This window comes from Octopus sinensis, linkage group LG4 (genome assembly GCF_006345805.1).
Source record: "Octopus sinensis linkage group LG4, ASM634580v1, whole genome shotgun sequence".
Classification (NCBI taxonomy): Eukaryota; Metazoa; Mollusca; class Cephalopoda; order Octopoda; family Octopodidae; genus Octopus; species Octopus sinensis.
The window spans coordinates 117,638,565-117,656,847 of record NC_043000.1 but is presented as its reverse complement, the minus strand read 5'-3'; the positions used below and the strand labels follow the sequence as shown (position 1 = coordinate 117,656,847).

The 18,283-nt window shown below is 32.1% G+C and overlaps 1 protein-coding gene across 2 annotated transcripts in view; it reads right to left on the bottom strand.

Moving 5' to 3' along the window:
* Positions 1-3,100: 3,100 nt before the first annotated feature.
* The window catches only part of LOC115210374 (microphthalmia-associated transcription factor), a 97,989-nt gene continuing 82,806 nt past the window's right edge, over positions 3,101-18,283 (bottom strand). The window contains exons 5-9 of one of the 2 annotated variants that reach the window (XM_029778939.2): positions 16,150-16,251; positions 7,299-7,473; positions 6,130-6,205; positions 4,569-4,716; positions 3,101-3,951 (exon numbers count right to left, since the gene is read on the bottom strand). In XM_029778939.2, the coding sequence (XP_029634799.1) occupies positions 3,688-3,951; positions 4,569-4,716; positions 6,130-6,205; positions 7,299-7,473; positions 16,150-16,251 (765 nt within the window). In that variant the 3' untranslated portion in view covers positions 3,101-3,687. The remainder of the gene's footprint in view (positions 3,952-4,568; positions 4,717-6,129; positions 6,206-7,298; positions 7,474-16,149; positions 16,252-18,283) is intronic. The other variant, XM_029778940.2, reaches the window with a different exon arrangement.

The following is an 18,283-nucleotide window of genomic DNA, read 5'->3' as shown; positions in this document are numbered from 1 at the left end:
AAATGCTGATGTTTATTTACAAGTTGTGTAGCTTGTCACGTAATATTAGAAAACATTTAAATTGGAAACTGCTCTTGTTGTTCTTATACAGATAAAAAATAAACCAACTTAAAAAAAAAAAAAAGGAAAAGATGTTTAGTCAATCCACAATATATTTGGGACATTGTCTAATATATAGCTGGTACTATTTCTCTTTCTCAGTCATTCTCTCTTTATACAAACACGCACACATACACACACACAAACGCAATCATGCACATGCAAACAGCTAGTATTTTCGTTTTTATATTAGCATCACTAAACACTCAACAATAGCAGTAAGCTTCATACAAACTGCCTTGTCAATTGTCCCCCACATATTGTCTTAATATACACATTGTGACTTTAATACATACCATATATATACATATATATATACGATTTTTTATCTAATAACATATATATATATATATATATATATCTTTTTATCATTACATTATACCTACTTTTCCATGTTGACATTGGAATGAGCATCATGAGTGCATATATATATATATATATATATATATATATATATACATGTTACATATATATATATATATGTCTGTATAAATGTATGTATAAACGTTTTGGTATACACATGGATGCTCTCAGCAAGGAAGAGTCATAATTTTTTTTTTTAATTCTGTGTTGTCATTAATTAAAAAATACCCATAAATTGTATGGAATGTGAAATATTGTCATGAATGAATAAATGTAAAAATATATAAAATTATCGAATAAAAATGTCATACTTCTGGATGAAATTTCAAAAACAAAATTCTTCATATGCTATGCTGTATGTATCCTAATGTGTATGTATGTATCCACACATATACACACACATATATGTACCTGTGTGTGTATATATACATATACATATATATATATACACACACATATACGCACACAAAACACACAAGCATAGAAACATATACATATTGACATGCACATAAGACCCATACTTCAATAAAATAATGACTCAAGTAGGAGGGCATCAGAGATACTAAGAAATCAAATGCAAACGCCAAATTGATTGTACTGAGTTCAACCACAGGAATACCCATAATACATCAGCAATTAATAATTTAAATAATCAAGAACCAAAAATAAAAAAATAAATAAATAATAATTAACTATGGCTCTTATTAGAAGCAAACATAATTCTAAACCATTGGGACAGCTATTTTACAAATTTTCATGACATATGCATATATATATATCTGTATATGTATGTATGTATATATATATATAAATATATCTATCTATCTATATATGTATGTGTTATATATATATATATCTATATATATATATATAATATATATATATATATATATATATATATATATATATATATATATATATATATATATATCTGCATATGTATATATAAATATATCTATCTATATATGTATGTATATATATATATATATCTATCTATCTATATATGTATGTATATATATATATATATATATATATCTGCATATGTATATATAAATATATCTATCTATCTATATATGTATGTGTATATATATATATATATATATATATATATCTGCATATGTATATATAAATATATCTATCTATCTATATATGTATGTGTATATATTATATATATATATATCTGCATATGTATATATAAATATATCTATCTATCTATATATGTATGTGTATATATATATATATATCTGCATATGTATATATAAATATATCTATCTATCTATATATGTATGTGTATATATATATATATATATATATCTGCATATGTATATATAAATATATCTATCTATCTATCTATATCTGTATATGTATGTATATATATATATATATTATATATATATATATATATATATGGATAGAGAAAGAGAGAGATGCATTAATGTAAATATGTACCGTCTATGTGTGTGTGTGTTTGCATATATAATCCATAATGATATTCTGATAAAATATATTTAGTTAGAATAACAATTATAGATTAAATATTTTATTCACTCTAAGGCCTATCTTTGGGTACTTAATTTAAATGGCCTGAGATAACTCCTTTTGAATTTGTCACCTTCTGGAAAACATATATATATATATATATATATATTATATATATACATACATATTTCTGGAAAACATACATACAGATATATATATTTTTTAAAGTATATAATAATATACTGGAAAATTAATTTTACCGATATGGTCATTTTTATATGCTAGCCACTGATATAATCATTAAAATTAAAATGATTATATCCTCAATTTATAAGTATACATATATACGTATATATGTATGTATATGTGTACACATGCACATACATATATATATGGTTTAATGACATCAATGATTTTTCAAAGAAATCCTAAAATCATATCAACCACAAGACATTATGGTATATCTTCTACCCATTGTAGTTTAGAGAATCTATGTCAGCAGGACCAAATAGTGAAGAATTAGTGTAGATTGCATGTGATAGTATATTATCAAAACCTTCTCGAAATTCTTACTTCAGAAGTAGACATCAATAGTTCTCAAAGAGTAATAGTTTGTTCTATTTTGTTTTTGTATAAATTGTATGATTTGGTGGTGGTGGGTACCCATAGTGATGGATGGGTAAAATTATAATCGCCAGATAAATGTTGATGAAAACAGAAGAAATATGAGGTTTGAATTGGCTTTTGGCCAGTGATTTGGGGTTTTTGGTGGTTATCATTGGTGGTGTGCACTGCGACATATACAAGGGTTTTTGAAAAGAATAACACTGTAGTAGTAGCAGTAGTAGTAGGAATAATAGTAGTAGTAGTAATAGGAGAAGGAAGATGGAAATAAGGATTTTAAAATGAGAAACAGATTAAAATAGAGACCATATACATGTGTGCATGTGTATATATATATGTTGTGTGTGCGTGTCTATATATCAATATATATGTTTATTATATATAAATATGAATATATATATATATATAAATATTTATATATATATAAATATTCTGAATATTTATATATATATATGTATACAAAGGCATACACATACACACATATATACATACATATAAATACAAAAACACAGAAATAAATACAAAATCTCTCCTATGTCCATAACATGATTTACATATGGTTCAATTTCTTTCTTGTAAAGATGGGTGTGTTCTTTTGAAATTTCAAACGTAGGATTGTGGTGTGTATAAAGATGAAGTTGTGTTTCTCTCATTTACAGTTTGATAAGAATACAAACTGTTAGTTGTGAAATAGTCATTTTTTGAAAAATATGAAAGAAAAAAATTGTTTTCAAAAAAAAAAAAAATTCAATAAAATAATGTTTTGAAAGAAGTTGACAGAAAATTTGGAAATATTTTGTACAATATTGGAAACAAAAATAACATGAATTTTTTTCAGTATGATGTCCATAAATTTCAATTGTTGTATTTTACAGTCAAGACGTTTTTGTTTTATAATAATCCACCCAAGGTGGAGTTAAGGAAAGGAAATAAAGAAAGAAAGGATGAAGAAAGCAAAAGAAATGTCTCTGGTTCTGTGTTTCTTTTTGCTTCTTTTATTTCTATTTTATTATTTTTTTGTCATATTTTTGGTATTCTTTCTTTATTCTTTTCTTTGACCTTTAAAAAAATTTTTTTTTCTTTCATTTTTACAAAATGTTCCGTAATTTTGCGGTGAAGGTTTTACATGAGTTCGTCATCATCTTCATCCATTGATGGACTGACGGGATTTGATGACATCATGGGATCTCCGCTGACAGGTGAACTATCTTCATCCATAGCACTGCTACCAACAGAAGAAAAACCATTATTGACTTGTTCCATAATCAAATCTGTATCGGATTTTCCACAAGGTGGTGTGAGAAGATCTGCAAAGACTGCCAAGCTACTGCTGTCATTAGGGAGACCTGTTGATATTCCGTGAGACTTACACAACATTTCCAAATGCTGTAAAAGAAAAAAAGGCAATCATACAGAGCAAACTAACATCACTAATATTAATACGATTAACATAATTTCTATAATAGCAGGCATGGCTGTGTGGATAAGAAGTTCGCTTTGCAACCACACACTCTCAGGTTCAATCCCAGTGTGACATTTTGGACAAATGTCCTCAGTTATCGCACCAGGCTGACCAATGCCTTGTGAATGAATTTCATCATCATCATCATCGTTTAATATCTGCTTTCCATGCTAGCAATGGGTTGGACGATTTTGACTGAGGGCTGGCGAACCAGATGGCTGCACCAGGCTCCAATCTTGATTTGCCAGAGTTTCTACAGCTGGATGCCCTTCCTAATGCCAACCATTCCGAGAGTGTAGTGGGTGCTTTTTACGTGCCACCGAATTTGTTAGTTGGAAATTGTGTGTGTGTGTTTGTGTGTGCTTTCGAGTTTGTCCACCTCCTACTACTTGTCAACTAGTGTTGGTTTGTTTATGTTCCTGTAACTTAACGATTCAACAAAAGTGACTGTTGGAATGACTACCAGGCTATGTCATGCAAAATAATGAAAACAAAACAAAAAAAAAATCAAATCCAGAACATTTTGTAAATCTTAACTTACCTGTACCCTTAGCATAAGTTTTCTGTTGTTTGTCTCGGACAATCTATTTTTTTCTTCAAGGTTGTGCATTTTATCTTGATCTTTTCTAAGTTTTCGTATATAGTCCACGGAATTCTTTAAAATGGAACCTTTATTCTGTCGGGTGTCACTGCAGAAATAGAAGGATTAAATCAATTACAAGAAAAAAACAATAATAAAATTTGTTACAATTCTTTTGTAACCGGATGAAGGTCTCTGGAACACTTGAGGAGTGTCGGTCTTATCCTGTTACATTCAATTGTGTTGAAAGGAAAACCAAAACTTCGACTATCTTCAACAGCAATAAATAATATTTTATTCTTGTCTGGATTTGCAAATAAAAATATATACACATATATTTTTTTCAGGGCGAACCGGTAGCCAAGGCCATACAACTATTCACAATAGTTAACTTTTCCAACTATCCCATTGTAAAAGTTTTGCTTCTCATAAAAGTTTTTGATTTTCTTGTCCATCTTCACTTTCATACTTATGGTGGACCCGCTCCAGTCATAAACAACAAATAGGGGTTCAGTAGCTTGGTAAATCAGGATTCCATTGAGCCCTTAGTTTGCCAAACAACATGCACAAACGATTTGTTTGGTGTTGAACATTAATTCATTCCCTCCATCATTACCTGTACAGGTGCTCAGTGCACCACACATCAGATGTCAAAGTGATTGTAGACCAAACTGAGAATATAAGGCTTGGCCTACCTTACTGCTCCACACCCAGGATGGTACAGCATTGTTTCCTTATTTCTTTATTGCCCATAGGGGCTAAAGATAGAGGAGACAAACAAGGACAGACAAAGGGATTAAGTCGATTACATCGACCCCAGTGCGTAGCTAGTACTTAAAGGCATGAAAGGCAAAGTCAACCTCGGCAGAATTTGAACTCAGAACGTAACGGCAGATGAAATACCACTAAGCATTTTGCCTGGCATGCTAACATTTCTGCCAGCATTGTTTCCAACAGACCATTCCAGGCATAGAACAGGTTTTTGACAGCAAGAACTTTCCTCTTTCATAGTGGCTGCTGGCTAGGGTGCAGCCACCATGATCTGTGAAGGTACTTGCTCAGGTCTCAAGGAGGAACCCCCATGCTAACAGCAATGCATACATAGCATTAAGGATTATTCCTCTATCCTTTTACTTGTTTCAGTCATTTGACTGTGGTCATGTTGGAGCACCGCCTTGAGAGGTGTTAGTCAAATAAATCACCCTTAGTACTTATTTTCTTAAAGCTTAGTACTTATTCTGTCAGACTCTTTTGCCGAACTGCTAAGTTATAAGGAATGTAAACACACCAACACCCAAAACTATTGCTAAGATAATTAACCAATTTGATACCAACAACCAACTAGTGTCCATCATTAAGTCTAACAACTAGAGAATATAATGAAGCCACCCAAAATATTGAGTCAAATGATCAAGGAGTCAGATTTTTTCTGCAATAGAGAAAACCTCCTTTTAGACAAACAATTTTATGAATTTCTTGAATTTAGCATTTGTCCAATAAAATGCTGTGAGAATTTACTTACGGGTCACTGTTTTTGGGTAGGAGTGTTCCGAGTTCCTTAATTCTGTCATTGATATTAAACCTTCTTCTCCGTTCAACTGAAAAAAAAAATGGAATATAAATTGTTAAAACCAGTTCCTAATATTCATTTATCTTTAGACACAAGTGCAATTTTGAGGAAATAGATAAGAAATGGCATTAACTGAATCAAAACCAACATTATTGTTTTATATTTTATTAATGCTGGAGGAAGGAAAGCCACAGTCAGGGTTTGAACCTAGAAAACTGAAGCTAGATTTTTAAGCTAGTTATTCTGGTTCTCTGTCGTTGTTATATCAACTGTCATCCAGTCTTATAGACAAGATCAATACATAAAGACTTATCTAGAAACAGAATAGTCATTTCTTGATTCTCAAGCAACATATGTTAATGTTTCTCTGTGATTACCTAATAATAATAAATAATAAACCACACTACATAACAGAATGTATTCCATTGTTTCAGTTCAGACTGAATTACAGCACACACAGAGTTTCATATCCATAAGCTGTTCTTACATTGCTCACTTGGTTGCTGACTGGCATATCATCAACCTTATCAAGCAGAAGGACTTTGAATAGGGCACAGCTAATACTTTCTCCCTTTGCCATTACAATTCTCATGTTGTTTTAATTCAACCTCCTTACCAACCAACGTCATGTAGCTGCCTATGATACCCTCTCTTTCTTTCACTCACTCTCTTCTATCATCCTCTTGCTCCTATCACTCTGGTTTCTCTCTTCTTTTACTCTTTTCATAGTGTATAATAGGTTTACCAACATTCATCAGCCCAACCAATGCACAACAGGTTATAATCAAATTTGTACATATGAAAATAAAAAGGAGCCATGAAAGAATTTTAAACATGAATAGTTTTGTAGTAAAGATTGTTTGCCAACATAACATGGCAGTCTGGTTTAGGACTAATGTTGCTGTAATTTAGCCCCAGAAGACATCGTCTCCAGTTGGCTATATGACACAGATTGTGTCATATAGCTAAATTCTTCTGGGGCTAAATTACAGCAACATTAGTCCTAAACCGGACTGCCATATTATGTTGGCAAACAATCTTTACTATAAAGTACTGTTGCTGAATATCTCTCATTGTGAGATTTACAAATAGTAATTTTCTAATGAATAGTGTTGACTTACTCAAATTATGGTTATCCTTTTTCTGTCGGTCTTTTGCCCACTGTCTAGCCTCATCCTCATTGAGGAATTGTGGTGGATCAGCTGCCTTAAGCCGAAAAGCATTTGGTACAGAGGTTATTGATTTGCTATTTTCTGTGTGTTGATCATAGAGGTTCAGAACACTTGTTTGAGGAAGCTTTAAATTGAAAAGGATAACAAATTATACATACGAACATTATACACACCAACACACATATACTGTGAATAATTTACACCCTGAAAACATACAATGGGTTTTCCAATTGTATCACCAAATATAATACAAACTTGTTATATATGTGTGCATGTGAAAGTGTGTGTTTGAGTGTTCATTTTGACTGGAAGTGATATAACTTTGCTAAGATATATAAACATGTTTAACACTTTAGCATTTAAATTTTCTACTTGTTATATGTTCAAACCATCTAGATATGGCCTCTCAATCATATCCTACAATGACATCCTCAAAATAAACCATCATCATCATCATCATCATCATTTAACATCTGTTTTCCATGCTAGCATGGGTTGGACGGTTCAACCGAGATCTGGGAAGCCAGAAGGCTGTACCAGGCTCCAGTCTGATCTGGCAGTGTTTCTACAGCTGGATGACCTTCCTAATGCCAACCACTCCGTGAGTGTAGTGGGTGCTTTTTACATGCCACCGGCACAGGTGCCAGGCGAAGCTGGCAACGGCCATGATTGGATTCAAATTGTCGGAGCTTCAAGATAATGCAGGATTAATTCAAAACAATGTGAATGAAAAAGCATTATATTTGACAGAGTAATATGAACGCTAAATGGTTAAATGTCTTTCATATGAACATCTCAACATGGTTATACATGGGCTAAGAAGTTCAGCAAAAACCTCGGTCGTCTATTTTTTTATGAACACAGGATGTTGCTCTATTGACTTCCCAACAGGTAGTATGTTGAGCAAATCGAAGCAAGATCAACTTGATGCTAATAATGGTTCATATGACCATGAGTTGAGTTTGGTAAATATTTTTTTTGGATCAATATAGAATGGAACTTTACCAAAATCAGGAGATGAGGATTTCAACTTCCCTGTCATTTTGATAATTGAACTGCTGACTATGTGTGTGCCCATGTAAATGCATAGGTTGACAGCCATACGCTAGAAGAATATTACATATGATCTAACTACAAAGAAAAAATGTTCTCCAGAGAAAATTCAGCATACACCTGTAGTTAGATTGTATGTGATCTTCTTCTAGTATATGGCTGTCCACCTAGTGGTTTTTTAGCCCTAAATATACACATGTTTTAAAATTTTTTCTGATTTTTCAGATTTTTTATATGCTAGGCTACTGGTTTTAAATTGATATTAATTAAATTAATATTCAATTTATTTCCCTCATTATTTAAATGTTATCTCTCTCTATATAAACGGCAGTTTGTCTGTGCGTTTTCTGTGTCTGTTTTCTCGTACCCTCACTCTGACCACGGCTTTCAACCGATTCTGATGAAACTTGACACACACATAGCCCAATGTCATAATTCAAAACTAACACAGCGAAAATTTTGAAAAGTTCCCCCAGTTCTGAAAAAAATCGATAAATTCGACATGGGGTCGAGAATCAGAAACCCAAACCACAGACCATCTAGTGGACGCAACTCCACCTTTTTTAACTCTCAAAAAAAATTTACCATCATTTTTTTCCCATTTTTTTGCTATTTTTTGGCTATAACTCTCTAAAAATGCTTTATAGTTATTTCCCTTACAAACCTGAGCAACGCCGGGCGATACTGCTAGTATATAAATATATATACATACAACTATATATTTGAGGTAAATGGGTATGTGGTTGAGTGTATACACAGACACACACAAACTTTCAAATTAATAGTATACGTGCATTTTTACAACCTTGATACATAATATTATCTTAAATACACATAATTTATGCATTAAAATATATTTTGAGAAACACATAAGAATATCAAAAACATTCATATTTCTGTGGTTATGTATTAAATCAAACAAGCAGCATTATTATTGTAGAGAAACAGAGACATGCAAAAAGCTATGTGTTGATACAAACACATGTTTGAAGAAAAATAAGAGTACATAGAAGCAGGCAAATATAATTTGTCAAGCAAGATAGACTCCGATGTGTCTCACTACAACACTTCAGCTCCTTCCATCACGTTGGTTCTGTAACAAGGAATTGTATCACATTGAATGTCTCTTTTCAAACCCTTCTTATTATCACCCATCTCTATTGCAAGCCATTATTTTCTTTCTTTCTTTCTCTCTCTCTCTCTGTCTCTCTCTCTCTCTCTCTCTCATGCACACACACACCATTTCCTCCTCTTTCACTTATTGTTGACATCCATCACACTTTTTTTACTTCTAATACTCCTATCAATCTGTCCACCTCCTAATACTTTCTCCCTTTGCCATTACAATTCTCATGCTGTTTTAATTCAACCTCCATACCAACTAACATCATGTAGCTGCCTATGACACCCTCTCTTTTTTTCCTTCACTCTCTTCCATCATCCTCTTGCTCCTATCACTCTGGTTCATCTCTTCTTTTACTCTTTTGGCCCCTCTCAGTTGTGTAAGAAGGAAAGGAATGAACATGTAGAAAGAGTACAGAAAAGAGGAGTACTCTCTAGTGCTGATGAATGAATGAATGAGGCTGATGTAGGGAAGACCAGGTTCCTTAGTGTTGCCATGGATGAGACAACACTGGTGCTACAAAAGAAAAAAATGACCTCACAACAGTCTGGGTACATTTTCACTCAAAATCATTTTGATGCAATGTGGCTATAAATGGAATGGTACAGAAACAATTGTAACTAATTACTAAGTTGTGCTATATATGTATGTATATATATATATACATACATATACATATATACACACACACACACATATATACACACACACACACATATATATATATATATACATACACACATATACATATATACACACACACACATATACATATATACACACACACACATATACATATATACACACACACACATATATATATATATACATATAAACAGATATATATATATACATACACACACATATACTTATATACACACACACACATATATATATATATAATATATATATATATATATATATATATATATATATATATATTATATATATATATATATATATGCACTCAAAAGCAGGAACAGAATAACGAAAACAGTTGAAAACTTTTCTTGTGCCACACAAAATAAGGGTTATCCTTCATACCAGTTAACTTCTGTGTTTGGAGTGGAAGATAAGATGGCAAGTTTCAAAATTCTGCTTTGAAAATATATATTCACACACATATACAGAGATGTGTACATACATAAACTCACACACACACACACACACATAAACATGCATATATATGCAAGTACACATATACACATATGCATATATACATATTTACATATGCATGTCTACACACATACATACACATTTATAATGATTAAATAACAATGGTAAAGGAACACCAATTTGTTCTAAAACTGTACATGTGATTAGAATTTTCAATGATGCTCAAATAGAGATGACGATCAGAGAAGATGTGGGAGAGAAATTTAGAAGGAGAAAGAAAGAGACTGAACAGATATATAAACAGAAAAGGGGAATATAGTAAGATGAAAACAAGAGACAAGATTATGGAGTGAAAAATAAACACAATAAGCAGACAATTGGACAAAGTTCTCCATTTATTTGTATCAGTCATTGGACTGTGGCCATACTGGAGCACCACTTTGAAGGATTTTAGTTGAACAAATGGACTCCATTACAAAGTCTGGTACTTGTTTTATCAGACACTTTTGTTGAGCAGCTAAGCTTCATCATCATCATCATCATTTAACGTCTTTTTTCCCTGCTAGCATGGGTTGGACGGTTCGACTGGGGTCTGGGAAGCCAGGAGGCTGCACCAAGCTCCAGTCTGATCTGGTAGTGTTTCTACAGCTGGATGCCCTTCCTAATTCCAACCACTCCGTGAGTGTAGTGGGTGCTTTTTATGTGCCACCGGCACAGGTGCCAGGGGAGGCTGGCAATGGTCACGATTGGTTCAGGGACATAAATAGAGAAATACACATACACATTCTGCCCAATACCTTATTTTATCAAACCCAAATGAATAAATGAGAAAGCTGACCTATATGGAATTTGATCTCAGAAAATAAAAGAAAGAGGCTAAATACAAAAATGAATTTTGTGTACCACATCTAAATGATATTATTTCTATAATTCTGAAGGTTTTACTGTGAAGTACATATTCAACTAAATGAATCAATTAATTGTAACGTGACCCAATTAAAATCTTATGATAATTATCTTTATTTATATATTTCAATGAATGGATTTAATTATAGAAAGACAGCAATTTGTATTTCGTTATGATATAATTCTAACATTGTTTTAGAGAATTCTAAAGATGAACAATTTGTTTCAGATTATTTTTAGACATTAGCTTTCAGATCAGACGGTACAGAATGCTTTGGTAGGACAATTCATGAATTCAGAGAGAATCGTCTGACAGTGGTATTGTCTGTCTTTTAGTTGTTTCATCCATTAGACTGTGGCCATACTGGGATACCACCCTAAAGGATTTAGTCAAACAAATTAACCCAAGTGCTTATCTTTAAAGTTTGGTACTTAATCTGCTGTCTCTTTTGCTGGAACACTAATACGGGATGTAAACAAACCAACATTGGTTGTCCAACAGTAGTGACAGGGACAAACATATACAGACACACACACTTCTAAAAGAGCAGTAATGACCATCCAACCCATGCCAGCTTGGAAAGCGCACATGAAATAATAATGATGATGTATGTCTAATTATAAAAGAACTGCTCTGATAATTTATACAGCTGCCCATATTTGGTAACTTTTATGATCTCATAGTAATACAGTAAACTAGATATAAACATTCTTAAAAGAAATCTAAGCCATATATTTGTTAAATTCTATATTTACATATTTACAGTAAATACAAACCACAACATATATATTCAGTACATAGTCTAAAAATTGCAGTATCATATCATTGATTATTTTGCAATTATCAAATTCCCTTACAAAGTTTCTATTCTGCCCAAACATTTTTCTGTAAAAAGTAATTGTGTCATTTTCCAGAAGTTTCCATCTCATATGAATGTCCTAGCTATAAGTCTGAGCTTGAGCTTTCTTGCGCATAAATTTTAACAACAAAATCTTATATGGACCCCTGCTGAGAACCAGTGTGCAAGATGGAACACGTGACCAGCCAATTGGAATTGGTACTCTGCTACAATCTCTTGCAGTAGTCATGACCCTACTCTTCTAAGAATTTTCTCATTTGTAAGAGTCTCATCAGTTAACCCTCAGGATCTTTAAAGATACGCTCTCCCCTAATATTTAGGCTGTCCTTTTGTCATAATCTACATTGTATTTAATTAGTGACATCAAGCAGCCTAACTGGTAATTGTCAATTAATGACATTGTAATGACTTTGTGAGATCGGAGGTCAGAGTTCAATTGTTGTTGATAACGTATCAATTTTTTTAACTGTTATTCATGCTTTCTCTAAACAACAGTGTATAGAAGCAATAATATGACTGGAAAAAAACCCAAAAAAACAAAAGGATCATCTTATTGAAGCATATTTCTTTCAGAAACAATCAAATATAATCTTTAATGAAACACAAGAGAGGCATGTAAGAAAATAATTTATAGGTAGTGTATACTACAGCCTCAAACTGACCAGAGCCCTGTGGGTAGATCTGATAGCCAGAAACTGAAAGAAACCTGTTGAATACATGCATGTGTATGTGTGTGTGTCTGTGTGTGTGTTTGCTGTTGTCTTGGTTGTAAATGAACATCACTGTTATACAGGCGATGTAGTTTTCAGTCTTCTGATGGTGTGATGATCTGATGGGGTAATGATCTGATGGGGTAATGATATGATGGGGTAATAATATGATGGGGTAATGATCTGATGGAGTAATGATATGATGGGGTAATGATCTGATGGACTAATGATATGATGGGGTAATGATCTGATGGGGTAATGATCTGATGGGGTAATGATATGATGGGGTAATGATATGATGGGGTAATGATATGATGGCTGAGCTAAAGAAGACATCATTCATAGAGCTTGATGCAAAACAAGCTAGAACCCAGAAAGAAGGAGACAAGAGGAACAATATTGAAAGGAACCATTTGGCAGCTGATGGCACTATAATAATAAAGTGGGAGGAAATGGTTAGAATAAGAAAAGAACATCATTTCATGCATAGAATATTTCATAAAAGAATGATTTCTTGTGAAAATTTTTCAGTCTTTTTTCACTTAATTTTTCATTTTCATCTTGAAACAAAGATATAGAAAAAAAAAATTATAAGAAATTTTTGAATAATTAAAGAACATTTTACTGCAGAAATAAAGGAATAAAATATTAATATAAAAAAAAATAATAATCTGACATCTCCAAAAAAATACATTCTTTGCAAAATGCAAGAGAAGCATTCTCACAGCCAGTATGTTAGTGTTGCTGGAATGGATAAGATTATGTATTTATGTGTGTGTATATATATATATATATGTATGTGTATATGAAAATGTATGTGTGAGTATATATATATATATATATATATATATATATATATATACATATATATGTATAATATAAACACACACACACACATATATACATATATGTATGGATGTATAGAGAGAGAGAGAGAGAGAGAGAGAGAGAGGGAGGGAAAAAAGAATAGAAAGTCAGAGACAGACATTTTTTAGATATTTATATTTATGTAGAGGCAAATGTTCTGTAGCTCAACAGAATAATAAATGATTCAGGTTTTAATTTAGACTCATTACAGGATAGCAAACGATCAACTAAACGAAGTATAGTTGCAGGGGAGAGAAAGAGAATTTAGAGAGAGAATTAGCAGCAAGTCGGGTGGAATTTTACTTTCCTTTGAAACATGCAGGTAAGCCAAGCATGTCTGTGAATTGAGATATCCAGCAAGATTACAGAGGAAGTTAAATAGCATTGAATTTGTTACGGAGGTTTGAGGGGAGAGAGGAATGTTAGCAATCTGATGCATTCAATCCAGTATTCTCAATGATAAAAAGAGCATTATTCTTTATATATCTATATATCTACCTATATATTATATATATATATATATATATATATATATATATATATATATATATATTATATATATATATATATAAATGTATGTATGTATACATATCTATCTCTCTATCTACCAATATATATATATATATATATATATATATATATATATATATATATATATATATATATATAAATAAGGTGATTATTTTGAAATTGTATGGATAATACTGTACTAAATTCTGGTGCCTCAACTTAAGTACCATATTCATCTGAATCTGTATACATATATACATACATATATATATATATCATTTAACAAGAATTGACAGTGACTAACATGCTAGCATAAATTGGATGGTTTGACAAGAGCTAGCCAGCCAGGTGCTGCCTGGTCTCTATTCTGTCTCTTTGGACATAGTTTCTACAGCTAGGTGAGCTGTGAGGACAAGATCATCAGTATTCTCTTGTTAAAGATTAATAAATTTGTACTCAACCAAAACTCTATTGAGAAATATTTGGTTTAATGTAAATCTTTTCTTTTTACTAAACCTTAAAAACAAACACTAATATATCAAAAATACTAAATAATAATAATAATAATAATAATGATGATGATAATCCTTTCCATTATAGGCACAAGGCCTGAAATTTTGGGGCAAGGGGCCAGTCAATTAGATCGACCCCAGTACACAACTGGTACTTAATTTATCGACCCCGAAAGGATGAAAGGCAAAGTCGACCTTGTCGGAATTTGAACTCAGAACATAGCAGCAGACGAAACACCACTTAGCATTTCGCCTGGTGTGCTAACGATTCTGCCAGCTCACCACTTTAATGATGACAATAATAATAACAACAACAACAGTAGTAGTAGTAGTAGTAGTGAGTGTATAACAGATATTTTGATAATATAAATATTCCAATGTCATTAATATCAACATAATGACTTCTTCATAGTAGAAGTATAACTGATTTTCCAATTTCTAATTGGTTTATTCCAGAAAAATCCACAAAAATATTCTTCATTTCTAGCTTAACGCAATAGTTTCACCAATACTAGTTTAAAGTATTAAATCAAATTTTCTCAAATTCTGCAGATTTCCAATGTTAATTTGCATATTCTAAACCTTAGGTCTGAAACAGTCTTCACTCTAAGAACAAAAGTCATATACTTATATCATCATTATCATCGTTTAACGTTCATTTTCCGTGCAAGCACGGGTTGGATGGTTCGACCGGGGTCTGGGAAACCAGGAGGCTGCATCAGGCTCCAGTCTGATCTGGCAGTGTTTCTGCAGCTGGATGCCCTTCCAAGCGCCAACCACTCTGTGAGTGTAGTGGGTGCTTTTTACGTGCCAGGGGAGGCTGGCAGCGGCCATGATCGGTTGGTGCTTTTTATGTGCCACCAGCACAGGAGCCACTCAAGGTGGCGCTGGCATCAGCCACGTCCCCTAATATTATACAGTAAATAAATATAGTGTTAAAAATAAAGTGAAATAACATTTTTAATAACTTACTTTGATATTTACCAGAAAATTACTATTGTGTGTTATTTATTAGTATAATATATATATGTATAAGTATAAAAGATACTGCTCTGTACCATTGAGAGATAAGTTATTAAGGATAGTTTTTAGAATATATGGGAAGAGTGAATTAGAGGGAGCAATCCAAAAGATAATTTTTACCTTATTATAAACTCTCGTGTCTGGCTGAGAGTTGAATGCCTTGTTAAAATCAATGAAGTGTGCATCCATATTTTCCCAATTGTTAATCACATGTGTATGACCCTTTAAATATACCAATATACTTATAACTTAGAATGGATAGAGAAAGGAAGTTTATCAGGGGCAGCAGTGTTTCGTTTCCATTTTAACACTCCTTGAAAGTTCAGGCAATATGTTTACATGTTATTTAACACTCATCATAAATATTAACAACGCTGTTTAGTTAGAGCATAATTAAAAAAAAAAAAAATGCTGAGATAGTTTAGCTCATTTGAAGTAATTTTTTGTTAAAAATTTGTTATTTGCTAATCAACAAGAATTTTTTTTTTTTAATATTAATAACCTTAAGAGCTTTTTACATCAACTTTAAGTTGATGAGAAATATTTTTTTTTTTTACTATGACTATTTAAGAATTATATAAAGGAAACTTTAATGTTAATTGTTGCTGTTTACTAAGCATTATTATTAGGGTTACAAGTAATGTGCTCAACGAATCTGCAACAAACACATACACACACATGTACGCTGTAGAGTGTGTTAATAAAATAAGAATACATAATAAATAAATAACAGCAGTCATAATGTTAGAAATAAAAGTGTTACATTATATTTTTATTTAAATAATAAACCAGATTAAAACAGTTTGTGTATTTGTAATAGTGTACGGGGCTATGATGTTTGTAGAAATTTATAATTTTAAATATATTAATAAAAATAAAACAGAATCCATTTCATTTTTATTTGGTTTGCAAGAGTTTTGATGTGAATTGGTGTGTTGATATGGATATTAGTGTATGAGGGACATTTATGTGAAGAATTTTGGATAAGGGTTGGAGAAATTTATTTCTAACAACCCAGGCTAACTATCTATAAGCTGCTATAAGAAATGTAGATCAGTCATCGCAATTAATGAAAGAAAAGACATTATGCAACAAACAAACAAACAAAAACTACAGCTCCAACATGGTTATAATTAAACTGGAGAAAATATATTTGATAGATAAAAGAATTTTAAACATATTTAAATAAATTAATTTGTAATTTTCATATCAAAATAATGAGAGTGCATGTGTTAGGGTGATAGGATTTGTAAATGTAGGTCAAATGCTCTTTGCTGGGTTTATAGTGTGGCTTAATTGACAAAAGAACCATCACATTTTTAAAAATCTTTACATAAGACCTTTACAAAAAAAAAAAAAGATTTTTCAAAACTGCCATATCCTATTATTTGAACTTAACATAGCTAATCTGTGATTGATAGATACTTTGAATTAGGAAAAATCAAGTAGAAATTGCAGATTTATAGATTTTTTTTTTACTGATTTTCTTGTTGGGTTGGACAATTTTGAAAGTATTGTATTTGATGGCACACAAGAAGCACTTTTTTCCCTCCATGTCTCAAAAAAATTCACCCCAAGTCCTATATGTGAAGTTGGGCCCCTATTATATACTTTAATGCAATAAAAACATTTTTTCCTGAAAATGCATCGGTGAAATCAGGATGCGTTTGTTATGTCCAAGAGTCTTTTTATGCCTTCAAATATGTTCTATGATATTTTATATGAATTGTTTAGGTAGGTAGATTCTCAATGTGTTCAAGAGTGGAGACTGACAGAGGTAATCAGAATGCCACACCCCAGATTTAGTTGAGTCTAAATTCAATTATTAAGGATATATAGGTTTTATTATACATCATCCTATGATGTATCTGGACACATTATCAGTGATGTTTTCTAGGGTTATTAAGTATTTCAGGTCTTTCAACAAGAGACACCCTTACCTGGGTGACCTAGCCAGGATTTATCAAACCCTAGCTTGTGTCCAGTTAGCAATATTCTGGTAGCACTGCTCCTTCCAGAGCTTGCATCTCCTGGTCCACAGCCTTATTGAAGCAATCTTTACTATGTCCACAACCAGCCTGATGGCTTTCTGCCCACTGTCCCCTGTGATGTGAAGCATATTGTAAGCTCTGCAAAGAGCCTGGTGTGCAATCCCTCTGCATCCCATCTTGATGGGCTCACATTTTGCTTTCCACCCCTTGCTTTGGCACAGGGCTACCAGCTCGGTATATTTCCTGCTCTCATTCTCATTTGC